The following is a 14,792-nucleotide window of genomic DNA, read 5'->3' on the forward strand; positions in this document are numbered from 1 at the left end:
TGGAGCTAATCAAACCAGATTACTAAAGGCTGCAAGCATGACTGGCTACATGAGCAGAGTCTCTGTTGGGGCTAAAAAGCGAATCTTTATTTGCAGACCTTATGATTGTGATAACCTGCACCTGGTGGATTTCTGCAGCTGCAGCGCACCTGATTCCACTGCTGCAAAAAGCACACAGACTCACAATAGGGAGATACGGAGTGGCTGCAGAGATTACATCATTCAATGCTGGTTTCGATCTTTTCATGGGAGTTTTGCAATGATAACAAAAGTATAGAATATAACTAGACTGACGCTGATTGGACTTTTGGAAGATACAGATATGATCAGTGTAGGTGAATGGCGTTGATGTCTCAGTGATGTTTGTATTTCAATCCACATAAGACCTTTCGTTCCACGATTCCTCATGAAAGCCAGAGGAGATCGAGCCTTTGCAGTTGTGGCTCCCACGCTGTGGAACGCATTGTCCCTCTCTGTGTGATCTGTGAATAGCCTCTCCATTTTTAAAACACATCTTGTTCACCCTGGCCTTTGGTTGAACAGAGCCACCTTCAATGGATCTTTTATCTGTTTTGTTTTACTGTCTTATTGTTTTGCTTTTTTTGTTTTCGTATTGTTCATGATTTGTTTTACTCCTAAGCACTTTGGTTGACCTTAAGATAAATCTGGCATTGGCATTCTGTGCATTTAGACGCGATTAAATGCCATAAATCATTGAAAAATGAGGAAAAAAATAACTAATGTGTCCAACATTTTACTAAGTGCTCACAGGTGTTGCTTGACATACTATAAATATTTTACTACTTACATTTTTGATTTGTTTTCATAAAAAGCCTGCAATTCAACGCAGACGTCTCTGAATTTCTTGATTTTTACAGAATCTGTTTTTGTAAGTGGATGTTTATGAGACTTTACTGCTTATATTTTCAATTTGTCTTCATATTTTCTTGTCTTTGCTGTCTATACACAGCCTACAGTTCAGCCGAAATGTCCCTTATTTTCTTGAGTTTTACAAAGTCTGTTGTCTTGCAAATGCTTTGTCTTTTGGGGCACATTTTTACATGAAACATGTACTTTATTACTTGCATTTTTTATTTGTTTTCATATTTTCTCCTCTTTGCTCTGTCTATACACCGCCTGCAGTTCAGATTAAATGTTCCTGATTTTCTTGATTTTTACAAAATCTGTTTCCTTGCATTTTTTTTACATTAGACATGTAGATTTTTGAGCTTGTATTTGGTCAACTTAAGTGATGAAACAGAATATTACCGATCAGCAGGACTGACAGAAAGTCCAAAATTGAACATTTCTTTCTTTTTTCACAGGGAAATGGTATATATTTTGCAATTTGAAAAAAAAACAAACAAAAACATGCCTTTCAACCCTGCTGTCAAGTGGCTTTAGAATTAAACATGTCTAATACAAAAATGCTTGTTTGTTTTAGCAAAGTGCCATTTGAGGAACGAGTCTTCACCGTTCTGAAGTGGCTGCAGCTGCCTGATGATGAAAGGTTGGTTGTTCCTGGATTTACATCAAAGAGGTCATCATGTTCAAATCAGGATTCAGTCATTCAAAAAAAGTTTTTGTTTATTGGAATTAAGTAAAAAAGGACTTTCCTCTCCAGACCAGATTTCTACACGTTGTATCTGGAGGAACCGGATAAATCTGGACACAGTTATGGTCCAGTCAGCGGAGGGGTAAGTTCGCCTCAGAAAGAAGCAAAGGAAACACCCTGTTTCTCATTTTTCTGTTCTGTTCTATGACTCTTCTATGAATCTGTATTTTCTTTTCCCCTCTATTCCATCTTCAACTTATCTGCTTTAGTCAGATCTTCATATTCACTTCCTCTGAATACCACTCTTGTTCATCATATTGGATGCACGGCACTGTAACAATTGCAGATCCAGATCCTTAGCCATTGGCACAAGTGGTCACAGATAAGGCTTTTAATGGCATGATTAAAAAAGTCTGAAGTCCAATAATGGGCTTATTAATTTATTCTTTCTTTATTAATCTTAATGGCATTGCTATTTAAATCATTTAAATCCAATCAGCAAAGATGAGACTCTTTATGATTCTTAATAAACAGCTTACACAGTCGTGCAGTGACCTTTGGAAGTTTGCCATTACATAAAGCATGGAAAGACACGTACGCACATTTGATGGTTTCTTTCCTCCTCTTTGGCAGTAAACTGAATAACTCTGGGTTGTGGACAAAACAGGACATTTGTCACCCTTTATCTGGGCAATGCTGATGGAAATTTTTCATCACTTTCTGACATTTGCTAGCTCGAGAAAATAAAAACTGCCCCTAGACGCAGCCCCAGTATGATATTACTTCACAAGCCTTCAGCCATTTTCAGGGTAATTTTACATTTGAGCTCTTATCTTGGTCATTATAAGGGCTTAACCCCACATGCTAGATGTTGTTTTTTTCAAAACAGGCTAGGCTATCCAGCTCTTCCATAGTTTGATATCCCTTTTTTGTATTCGCCTTTAAATCAAGGAAAACATCTATTAAAATTAGTGGTGGGAGGTGAGGTTTTGTAATTAATTAATTAATCGCAATTAATTGCATTTTTGCCAAATAGCTATATTTGACACAATAAGCAACGTCTTTATATTCAGTGTTGGTTGACGACTGAATCGATGAATAGACATATACGTGAACTTAAACAACAAAAACGTTTGTGTTTCATTTATATTTATTTGTGCACTTTTCATCTATTCAATCCAATTCATTTTTTTTTTATATAGCGCCAATTACAGTCAAATTGTCTCAAGACGCTTTCCAGAACCCATATGCCTGACCCCCAGAGCAAGCCAAAAGGCGACAGTGGCAAGAAAAACACCCTTTTAACATGGAAGAAACCTTGAGCAGAACCCGGCTCTAATGTGGGGGGACCCATCTGCCTGCTGGCCGGGCGGGTTGAGAGGGACAGAAGAGGTAGAAAGGTAGAGATAGAGGGATAGAGATAGAGGGATGGAGGTAGAGGCAGAGGAGGAGGCATGTTATATGTGTGTGTGTGTGTGTGTGTGTGTGTGTGTGTGTGTGTGTGTGTGTGTGTGTGTGTGTGTGTGTGTGTGTGTGTGTGTGTATTTGTAAATAGACTGTTTTGCACTTTTTTAAGATTTCTTGCACTGAAAAGGAGAAGCTTTCCAATTTCGTTATACACTGTATAATGACAATAAAGCATATTCTATTCTATTCTATTCTATTCTATTCTATTCTATTCTATTCTATTCTATTCTATCCTATCCTAAGAGGAGGGTGGGGAACAAGGAACATATAACACACAGTTCAATACATGCGTGATAAGCTAGATGATACATACAAAGTACAAGCTAACACTGAAACTGATTCATAAGTTGTCAGGCCCTGGTATTAAATACACTACATATATAGCTGGTAGTACAATGCAAACAGTATGTAGATGAACATATCAAGTATAGTGAGGGTGATGCAGAGTAGACTGGTGGAAATGGGCAGATGGAAGCAGTGGACTGGAGGAAGGTCAGCAGCAGCATCCCACAGATGGAGAGTAGGCCAGTTGGTGGGACAACAACCACACATCTGAAGCATCCAGCTCTGGGACCAGGGACACTCAGCGAAAGGACACAAGGAGAAACAGAGTGGATGCAATGCAATAACTGTGCATATAGTAAATACAAAAGTAGTTAGAGAAGGGCTCAGTGCATCCAGAGAGGTTCCCCAGCAGCCTAGGCCTATAGCAGCATAACTAGGGGCACAACTAAGGGACGTCGAAAGAGGAAGTCAGTTGTACAAATGAAGGCCCCATTTGACCCCCTCAGAGTCACCCAAATCAGCCTTAACTGTAAGATTTGTCAAAAAGGAAGGTTTTAAGTTTGGTCTTTAAAATAGAGAGGGTGTCTGCCTCCTGTGCCCAAACTGGGAGCTGGTTCCACAGGAGAGGTGCCTGATAACTGAAGGCTCTGCCTCCCATTCTACTTTTAGAGATTCTAGGAACAACAAGTAAGCCTGCAGTCTGAGAGTGAAGAGTTCTGCTAGGATAATATGGTACTATCAGGTCTTTAAGATATGATGGAGATTGGTTGTTAAGCACTTTACATGTCAAAAGAAGGTTTTTAATTTCTATTCTGGTTATAACAGGAAGCCAATGAAGAGAAACCAATATAGGAAAAATATGATCTCTCTTGCTAATTCCCGTCAGTACTCTGGCTGCAGCATTTTGGATCAGCTGTAGATGTTTCAGAGAGCTATTGGGAAAACCTGATAATGAGGAATTACAGTAGTCAAGCCTGGAAGAAACAAATGCATGGACTAGTTTTTCTGCATCACTCTGAGACAGGATGTTCCTGATTTTTACAATATTTCTCAGGTGGAAAAAGGAAGTCCTACAGATTTGTTTTATGTGTGAGTTAAAGGACATGTCCTGGTCAAAGATAACTCCAAGGTTCCTCACAGTAGTACTGGAGGCCAATGTAATGCCATCCAGAGTAACTATATGCTTTGAAAGCGAGTTTCTAAGATGTTTGGGGACAAATACAATGACTTCAGTCTTGTCTGAATTTAGTAGTAGGAAATTACAGGTCATCCAGGTCTTTATGTCCTTAAGACAATCTTGCAGTCTGGCTTGCTGATTAGTTTCATCTGGCTTCATAGATAAATATAATTGAGTGTCATCAGCGTAACCATAGAAATCAATACAGTGCTCCCTAATAATATTGCCTAAAGGAAGCATGTATAATGTGAACAGTATCGGTCCTAAGACAGAACCCTGAGGAACTCTGTGATTAAATTTAGTATGCTCAGAAGAGTCATTGTTGACATGCACAAACTGGAACATCATCTGTCCTCTACATTCACAGATTACTGCAAAGTCAAAGAGCAATTATAGTGATGATATTCAACATTTTAAGGCTTTTTCAATGTCTTGAAAAGTGGTCTATTATGGGATGGCTACACTGTTTGCCGGTACCAGGACTGTCATAGCTAATTTGTCCACAGGATTGTGAATTTCTCGCATGCCATTCATTGTCTACGTGAAATGCATCACATTGCAAGCTGCGTTCCGATGCGTCTCTCCGGAGCTCATTGGCAGAAAGTAGACTTAACTTCTACTTTATGCAAATTCGGTGCACACAGCGGATGTCCAACACATCGCGAAATATTCATTAAACGCCTAAACTAGTCGTTGATGAACTAAAACGAGGACAGATTCAGCAAATGCACAGCTTATTTCTTGTCTCAAATGCTTCCAGAAATACTTTTTACTGAAGTGTTTGTGTAATAAAAGAGAAAGTTTGAAGCCGAGCCACCATGTTGGTCTGACATTTCTACCGGACTGAAGCTAAAGTGCTGTCATGTGGCCAGATAGTGGCCCACTATAGTGTGTCCTGTGTATCTTCTTCATGGCTGGCAAACAGACTTTTGGTTCATTACCGCCACCTAGTGGGCTAGAGTGTTCATCAGTGTTACCAGTGTGCCAGAAATTAGGGAACTGAGAAAGGTGCTATTAAACGCTTTACTTTTTTTGTAATGCTTTATTTTTTATGCAATTAGTGAATTAACTGAAATTAACGTGTTAAAGTTCAAGCCCTAATGAAAATATAACAAATATTTGCTTGGATACTGTCCTGATGTTCACATATGTAGCTTTCATATAACGTTTGCAAACCAGGTAAATATCTGATTTAATTTAAAATTGACATGCAGTGTGGTTTGATATGTGTTACACGCTGCTGTAATTAATACTTGGAGGGATGTGATTTTGGATTCAAGTTGCATCTGTCAAGCTCTAAGGGTTCACACAGAGTACAAGATGAATAAAAATATATAACGTCAACCCAGTGCTAAAGTGGAGCTTCACAGCTACTGTAGTCTTTTAAAGCCGCCATATCATACTCCTTTTTAGCAAATTAATCAAGTCTCACACGTCCCTAGAATGTGTTTTTATTTAAATTTTCAGCTCAAAATACTGCAAAAATGGTTCATTTCACCATATAACTTCTGGTTGTAATCCAGTTCTGAATAGGCTGTTTCAGCCTCTGTTGCTTTAAATGCAGCGGAACTGCCCCCTTCAGGAAGAAGACTCTCTCTGTTTGTGATTGACAGTGATTAACCCTTTGATACACAACATGGGTCAAAAGTGACCCAAATTTAATGGAAAATGGGTATCTCTTGACCCATGTTGTGCATCAAAGGGTCAAATGAATGTGTGAGACCAGGACATTTTATCGCGCCGAACTTTCTCTTTGAACAAACATTTCACGTTGAAATATCAACAAACAAATTCACAGCACAGCTTTGTTTTCAACTCGTGTTTTTGGTGACTTTGTTGGATAATGTTGCAGTTTTCGTATTGGTGCTGCATAGTAACAGTTTGGAAATGGTTGTAAGACAGTAACTACAGCTTCTAAATGCTTCACTCACCTCAATGTAGAAGCCAGTAGGAGGAGGAGGGATTGTGCAACCTTTTAACTAAACGTTTCTTCAGTTTCTACTTGGAAACTGGGAAAAAAAATTCTCACTGGCCTGTAAAGCTGGAAGGTCATCTAGTTGAGGGCGGCCTTGAGGAATGGCATTAGTAAGCATTTTCATATCTTTACAGCTTTTTTTTTTAATACCTCCAAGTTTTTAAGACGTATAAATCGCAATAAAAATTTATTTTCACCATATGGGACCTTTAGATAAGGTGAATCAATAAATAGCTGTGTGGATGTTTCAATGAGGTTCAACTCTGTAGGTTTTTACTCCACTGGTGCACTAAGAAGCCAGTCATCATTAAACCAGCAAATTGCATCATAGAAAAGAAAGTCATCTCCTTCCATTATAATAAAAAAAACAAAACAAAACATGATTGCACTCTACAGGAGGGGAAAAAAGACCAAATGCATGGGTTGATTACCAGATTATCTCACCATTACTCAAAGCAGCCTCGTCTCTGCATGTCTGTGGTTTTGCAGTTGCTTAGTACACTGCAGAATCTCACTGACAAGTCCTAGACCCAAAGTTGTAAAACTGGAGGCAGGCTGCTTTGAGTGACTGGTATTTCAATAAATGTCAACTATTTACCTGAGTTTAACATGTGATCAACACCAACTTCCACCCTTGTAACGTTTAAACTGAACACAGGCCACCCAAGGACGAAACGTAAACGACTTCCAGCTGACTGACTCATTGAAAAGCAGAAAACCTCTGATGAGTTAAACGGATCCTGTGCAGAGACGTGACTCATAAACAAGCCCTGCAGCTAATCAGTGTTGGTTAATTTGACAGTCAACCTCACCTGATGTGAATGAGGAACCGGTGTTTCGTAATCGCCTGTATTTTACACGTGACAAAGGAAAAAAACAAAAACACTGAAACAGAGAGTGCAGTTTTACTTGCAGTTCTTCTTTTGTGGAGTGAGAATTTGCAATTATCTATTTTTTTCTGTTTATGGTTTTTGCTTTTTGCTCACTGTGGGCTAATTTTCTGCTACAATATATGCACTTTTCTTTGAAGTTGAAAAACACCTGGAATCAACACATACAACATTTTCCAAGTGCCAACACGTGTTACCGATTCTGCAAAAATAAATGGTGAATCCACACATTAAAGATAGTTTAGTACATACATTTTTATTTTGTTTCCATACTTGTCTCCTCTCTGTTCCGTGGAAACACTGTCTGCACTTCAACCAAAGCAATCAATGATTTTTTATCGTGTGACTGTTGGTCACAGCAAAGTCACTAATAGCTTCACAGTTGTTCCAGTGAGAGCACAAATTTTTGGTTTTAACAAATTCTGGATAAAGCAAACACTTTATTTAAGGCATTTTCTTTAAATAAAACATGTAAAATTAAGAGGCTGGGTTTCCAGTTGTGGTAATTAGTGTGGAATTTTTTTGACTTTTACAAATTCTGCTTAGGGCAAACACTTTATGGCATTTTCTTAAATAAGACATGTAGAATTAAGAGGTTGGGGTTTCCAGTCCCATGAATATATGTATGAAGTGTCAGTCACCCTGCATTCATTGTTGATAACAACTTATTCCTGTTTCAGAATCTGCACAATTTGCACTAAACTTTTGGTTTACTTTTGAACATGCTTTTTTTTCCCCACACATATCTGTAGGTGGAAGTTAAACACTCATTTTTGCTTCTTTAACCTGTCACCTATTGTTTAAATGCATGTGCATGCAGCTGATCCTGATTCATGAATGGTATGTGACAGATAAGTAGCTTGTGAATCATCTGAATGCTGAAAAGCCAAGAATTTTCTTAGTTTTTTTTTTTTTTTTTGCCATTTCTGGCTGTGTTCAGTGCCGTCATTTTCTAAAGATAACGTGCCTTTCCAACCCGCCTGGAGGGTTTTGCTTTCACAGAGTTTATCAAAAATGACGGAGAAAAACAGGATCTAGATGTTTCAAAAGCTGCATGCATGAATCTGTCGATAAAGAGATGGCCTTTTTGTCTGAGTCTTACTCCACATAAACTTTATGAACAAGATTGTGCAGGTACCAACAGTTTTATTTAGGAACTGCTTCAGACATTACATTTTCACTTGCCCTTCTGCCAAAATAGCTGTGCAGGGGAGTTGTTGAAAGCTAGAAATGAACTTGTCAGAGATTTTTCTTGACACGATCGATGATGCCAATCCAGTTTATATTCCTGGAATCACAGGGTAGTTTCAGGCCTGTCGACATCAGGTTTCACCCAGAAACGGCACCCAGCATTTTTTGGTCCAAGCAGTCTAATATAGACCGGGTCTTACAGAGAATCTGTGGCTCAAAAACAGCTGCCAAGGGGTTTTGTGGGACATTTCACCTGACCTGCTGCTTCACAATACAGCTGAGGCAGTTTTAGTCCCCGATGTTCAATAAATGACTTGTAAAACAAAGACACAGCTGCCCAAAATAAACTACTGAAACTGCAAATTCTTACGTAGAAACTCGTACATGAGTGCCATAGAAAGTGTTGGAAAGCTAGTAAATACTACAGGACAGACTAAAGGCCATGTCCAGTAACCAAGTGGACGTGTACATGGTTGTGCAGCTTTGCACTTTTACAGAATACAGCAGCTAGTTACAGATTGGACTGTAGCACCATCATCATTCCTGTGGTGTGTTGAGCACAGTGGGTGAACATGGATAATTAAAAGCATTTGCAAGGTCCAGCTTCAACTAAAGCTTTTTTATTAATTAACTGTAAAGGTGTGGATGATGGAGAATCTCCTTCAAAACAGGATTTGTTTGAGGTACCATTTGTTTTCCTGGCACATGCTCAGTCGCTTGCACAGTGGACATTCTGCACAGAACTGAAATAAAGCAAGCCTGCTGCAGATAGACTTGGGTTGATGATGAAATTTGCATGTGTATTTTTCAACCCCTTGCAGATGAGCTGCAACCAGAAACTGGCCTTGACACATTAGTGACGCTTTAGGGTCCACATGTGTTTTGAAATCCTGCCACAGTATCTCTTTCAGGCTAAGACAGGACTTGACTGCACTACTGCAGAAGAAAGATTTTCTTTCCATGAAGTCATTCTGCAGTAGATTTACTTTACACTGTATAAAGTAGATTTACATTAGACAGTGTTTAGGGCTGATGTCATGCTGAATCACCCTACTTCTGCACAGCTTCAGCTGACAGTCTCACTTACCTCACTTTACAACCTACGCTTGAATGTTAAGGACAAAAATACAAGGGTTTGTGTCTTATTACTTAGAATTTACTATGTTTAGTCATTTCCGCGTCTTTGATCAAGATCAAACTACAATCTAGCCCTCTAATCACAATTTAAAGGCATGTTATATTAAAAACAAATTGCAGAAATTACAGCATTTATCACAAAACAGAGACTGTAACAACAGGAGAAATTGTCAGATTTTCAATTTTTTGACTGTCTCCATTTAATCAGATCCTTTAACCAAGTCTAAGGTTCAAACGGTGTGATTTCATCATATCCAAAATAAACTGCATTCAATGGATTCGAGAAAAAACTAAACATTCTGTGCTCATCGGTGCAACCGAGAAGGTGTATGACCGAGACTGAACTGGAATGAGCAGAATATATCTATATCTATACACACACGCACACACACACACACACACACACACACACTACCGTTTAAAGGTTAGGGGTCACACAGAAATGTCCTCATCTTTGAAAGAAAGCAGTTTTTTTTTCAATGAAGATAACATTAAATTAATCAAAAATACAGTCTAGACATTGTCAATGTGGTAAATGACTATTCTAGCTGGAAACGGCTGATTTTTAATGGAATATCTACATGCAATTTTTTAAAAAATGCTACAAATAGTGTTTGCTCTAATTAGAATTTGATAAAAGCAAAAAATCCCACGCTGATTATCACAACTGGAACACCATTAGTGACTTTGCTGTGACCAACAGTCTCATGACAAAAATTAATTGAGTTTTTTGGTTGAACTGCAGGCAGTGTTTACACAGAACAGATAGGAAATACATAGGGAGTATGCAAATAAATCACAAACGTAAAATATCTACAGTAATTGGGGCCACTATTTTCCCACTATTAATAACACTTATGGACACTGGACAAAATGTTGTACATATTGACTCCAGTTTTTTTTTTTTTAATTTAAAAAAAAAAAAAAAAATGATCAAGAATCGTCAACTTTCGTCTTTACTTTTTAAGGTCTTCTGGCATTCCAACTCTGTCATACAGCACAGGACACAATTTTCCTAGTTCTTCCTCCTTCTAGTTATGGTCGAGTTGTTTCCATAGAGGTGCAGGATTTTGTATTCCAGAGAAAAATGAGCCCACAGTGAGTAAAAATATTTGACAAGCAGAAAACAACCAGAATGCAATGTAAGCCACAGAAACTTCTATAAATAAAGTGAGTGAAACAGAGAATCAAAGCTGTTTGATGCCTGGCAGCAGTTTCCACGTCAACACTCCATCTGATGATCAGTCGACAGTATTTGATTTGGATCATGTTTCAACCTCACCTCATTCAACAACACTTGAACTTCCTTTGAATGTGGTTTCTGTGTAATCCAATACTCACAGCGCTACAATAGGGCATCATTTACAAGAAAGTGATGCTTTGAAGTTGTCATTCTTTTTGACTGGCATCATATCCGATCAGAGCTTTATGGGGAAACCTTCTCTGGAAATGTGCTGAATGTTTGTATTTGTGTTTGTTCCAGCTCATAGCAGGGCTCCAGGGAGTGGATAGGATTGTCCGTCAGCTGATGAATGGCCTCAAGCAGATTGGACTGCACCGCTGCGTCAACATCCTGATAGTGGCTGATCACGGTAACAGTACAGCAACATGCCATCAGAAACATTACACTCAACATTACGGCTCTGTTCAGTCTGCCATGGGTGTAAGCTGTGTCAGTATTTAGTAATAGTAGTATCTTATGTAGAAATGATTTGGATTACAGGTGCCCAGATAGCTCAGCTGGCTGAGCAGGTGACCCATAAACAATGGCTATAGTCCCCAACGCAGTGGTCATGGGTTTAAATCCAGCTCATGGCCATTTACTGCATTTCATTCCCCCACTCTTCTACCCATGTTTCCTGTCTCTCTCGCCACTGTCCTATATAATAAAGGCCAAAAAAAAAACTTAAAAAAGAGAGAAATAATTAAGATTGTAATGTGACAAATTGATTTTAAATTTGGGGAAAAAAAAAAACCTGATATCTCCATACTGTGAGTCAATACCCTCTGTGTTTAAAACAGTTACAGGAGAGAAATAGTAGCTGTACCTTAGAGGAATGCAGGGAATCAGGGCCAAATCTCCCAAATTTTCGGATACCCACATTGTTAGTTCTTATTCATTTTGCCTTCATTTGGCCTTTATTCAATTAGGACGTATTGTTGCTTGACTGAAGATTAATAGTAGCAGTTTTTCTTGACACAACTTGCCCTACTTTTAAGATGTACAGAGATGTTAAGAAAGTCTGAAGACATTAAAACTCCTTAAACATTTGACTGTGAGGCTCACATCCCAACTAGAAATGTTCCTTTTGTTGTAAAAACATTCTGAGAAGCTGCTGTTAGACCATCATGCCCCAACATTCCTAAATGCTTTCCAAATGTTGCACTGAGAATGTCCTTCTTTTGCTTCTTTTCCATGTAACATTGTGGAACATCGTGGTGATGTCTTGAAAAAACATACTTTAACAACATCTTTGGAACATTCCAGACAGAATGTTCTACTATCGATAAAATATTATGTTACAGGAGCGTTCTTTTAGCGTCACATGACATTTTTGGAATTCTGGATCAAGAACGTTTTTCGTTTGTTATCATGTGACGTAATGTGCATCCCTGGCAACATCCTCTCAATGTTAACCTCACAGGAACATATTTAAAGAGATAAATATCATTCAAAGGCTTTTTGAGTATTTGAATAAAACATTTTCCTCTACAGCATTATCAGAATCTGTAGGTAATGTTTGCTAAAGATGTCCTGCTAGCTGGGTGCAGCTTTCAGCTTCATACACTGAATATTTTATGAGTTGTATAATGATTCCAATGAAGGCCACACTAGTATTCTTTTTTATAGTCTGTCATTAATACAAAATCATCAAATTGTCATGGAGTTCATGAAGTTCCAATATCCTGCTAAGACGTCGCGTCCACATATGTGGAGATAATAAATTTTTTTCATAAAGAGCATATTGTTAATAATAAGAACAACAACAATAACAATATACATATGATATAAATATAAGTATAATAAACATAATAATCAGATATTAGATATTATCAGTTTATTATATTTATTGGTTACTCCTTATCCCAAATAACTAGAAGTCTAAAATCTAAAATTCAAGCCCAACCAAAGCTCAGGTCTTAGGAGGATATGAAAGAGTTAAGAGGCAGTTTTAGGGAAATATCTCAGTTACATTAGATGTCAAGAAATTAAATCCAGAAGGCAGATAATGAACATGGATATTATGAAAAGGCAATTTTCCGGTGTAATTAAACTTAAAGGTGCTGTTTGTCAGTCTGTCTGTCTTCACCTGACAGATTGTGGATATGGATTCGAATAGCAAGTTGTCGCAGCAAGTTCCAGCAATGCATTTTATGCATTTTTTGTGTGTTTCATCTAACAGAATTAAAATAACTTGCAAAATGGTTAAGGTCTTTTATCGGAACTACATGTCATGCAATGAACTGCAAAAAAATGCATTCTGATTACATACCAAGTCACTCACTATGTTGTCACAATCTCATTATCATGCCTTTTCGCAAAGATCAGAATGATTTTCCTGAGAAATTTCCTAATCAGTCTTTCTTCAACTGTGCACAAGCAGCTGGTGATTTACTTTAATGTATGATCTTGCAAAAATTTATTCCAGGTCTTAAGTGTTGTGATGCCATTGGCAAGCAATCTGAAATGGAATTGTTAAATACGTGAACTGCAGTTTTGTTCTTTTGGGTCCCTCAGAAGACAAATTACGTCAGCGTTGTTGTGTAGTATCAAAAAAAAAAGAAAAAGAGTTTGATCTAACACTGACATCCATTTGCAGGTATGGAGGAGATGAGCTGCAACAGGAAGGAGGTACTGCAAGAGCTGGTTGGAGATACCAGCAGCTACTTTGTAACTGAGGGTCCGTTCGGGCGAATCCGAGCCCGGAACAAAGACACCGCCAGTGAGTTAATGCACAAAGACAACCTACTTTTATGCTGCTTCACTAATCACACTGACTGAGAATCCAGATATTAGCTCAGACCCACGCTGAAACTCAAGATTTCAAGAGGCAACATTTTGTCAGTTTATCGGGAATCATGTAACGTCCTGAAACAAGCAGAAACATGAAAAATGTCCCAGATTACAGGTCTCTCTTAACGCCAGCTGCACTGCTGACAGCAAATAGCTCCAGTTGGCATTTTAAGTCAGTCAGTGAGACAAAGTGCACATCTGCTTGGCGTTAAGTGGAACAAAACAACCCTCTTTCTCCTGGGCCATGTTCAGACACTGCTCAATGCGTCTGAGCAACAAAACATTCAGTTAAAAGCAGACACGCAAAAAGACACATACACTATTTGCAGTCACGACACGTGTATCTCACATCCAATCTTAGCGTATGTCATAAGAGAAGATGACTTTGATTCATAGTGGAGGATTCATAGCTGTCTTGGTGGCCGCCTTAAATGGTCTCTTTCTTGCAGTCCTGCAGTTATTGTGCCATATTGCTTTCATTTCTTAAGATGGATTTAACTGGACTCGAAGGGATATTTAGCAGCTTATAAATTATATTGTATTGATCCATTGACTATACTTTTTCATAACACTTTCACGGAGTTGCTTGGAGTGTTCTTTTGTCTTCATGGTGCAGTTATAGCCAGGGGTATTGATTCACCATGTCTTATGTTACGTGAGTGAAAAAAGCAATTAAAGTGGGATAAATACCTGTTATTGTGCAAAAGTTTGTGCTTTGAAGTTTCTGTAATGACAGAAATGTGTTTTCTTTCCAACAGTTGACTCAGCTGGACTCGTTGCTAATATGACTGTAAGTATTTAAAATTCTCTTGCTATCAAGATATTAGTTTAAATGCAATATGAGAACATTTTCAGGGAAAACACTGTAATGTTTTACCACATATTAGACATAAACACAACTTGCTGCTATAAAAAAGCAACACCTGTTGATTTCAGTGTAAGAAGCCAGACCAGAAAATCAGGCCGTATCTGAAGGCTCACCTACCAAAGCGCCTCCACTTTGCCAACAGTCGTCGCATCGAAGATGTTAACGTTCTGGTCGAACCTAAATGGCTGTTTGAGAGGTATTTTATCTGCAGTTTGTCTACCATGTCTGTTTT

At 38.3% G+C, this 14,792-nt stretch overlaps 1 protein-coding gene across 1 annotated transcript in view; it reads left to right on the forward strand.

Annotated features, from left to right (window-relative positions):
• Nucleotides 1–14,792, forward strand: part of LOC111571913 (venom phosphodiesterase 1) — a 57,099-nt gene that overhangs the window by 17,507 nt on the left and 24,800 nt on the right. Inside the window, exons 10-15 of the mRNA XM_023275329.3 lie at nt 1,445–1,510; nt 1,625–1,697; nt 11,161–11,269; nt 13,499–13,621; nt 14,451–14,482; nt 14,629–14,756. Coding sequence (XP_023131097.2) covers nt 1,445–1,510; nt 1,625–1,697; nt 11,161–11,269; nt 13,499–13,621; nt 14,451–14,482; nt 14,629–14,756 — 531 coding nt within the window. The remainder of the gene's footprint in view (nt 1–1,444; nt 1,511–1,624; nt 1,698–11,160; nt 11,270–13,498; nt 13,622–14,450; nt 14,483–14,628; nt 14,757–14,792) is intronic.

The sequence above is a fragment of the Amphiprion ocellaris genome, chromosome 15, assembly GCF_022539595.1.
Source record: "Amphiprion ocellaris isolate individual 3 ecotype Okinawa chromosome 15, ASM2253959v1, whole genome shotgun sequence".
NCBI classification, from domain to species: Eukaryota; Metazoa; Chordata; class Actinopteri; family Pomacentridae; genus Amphiprion; species Amphiprion ocellaris.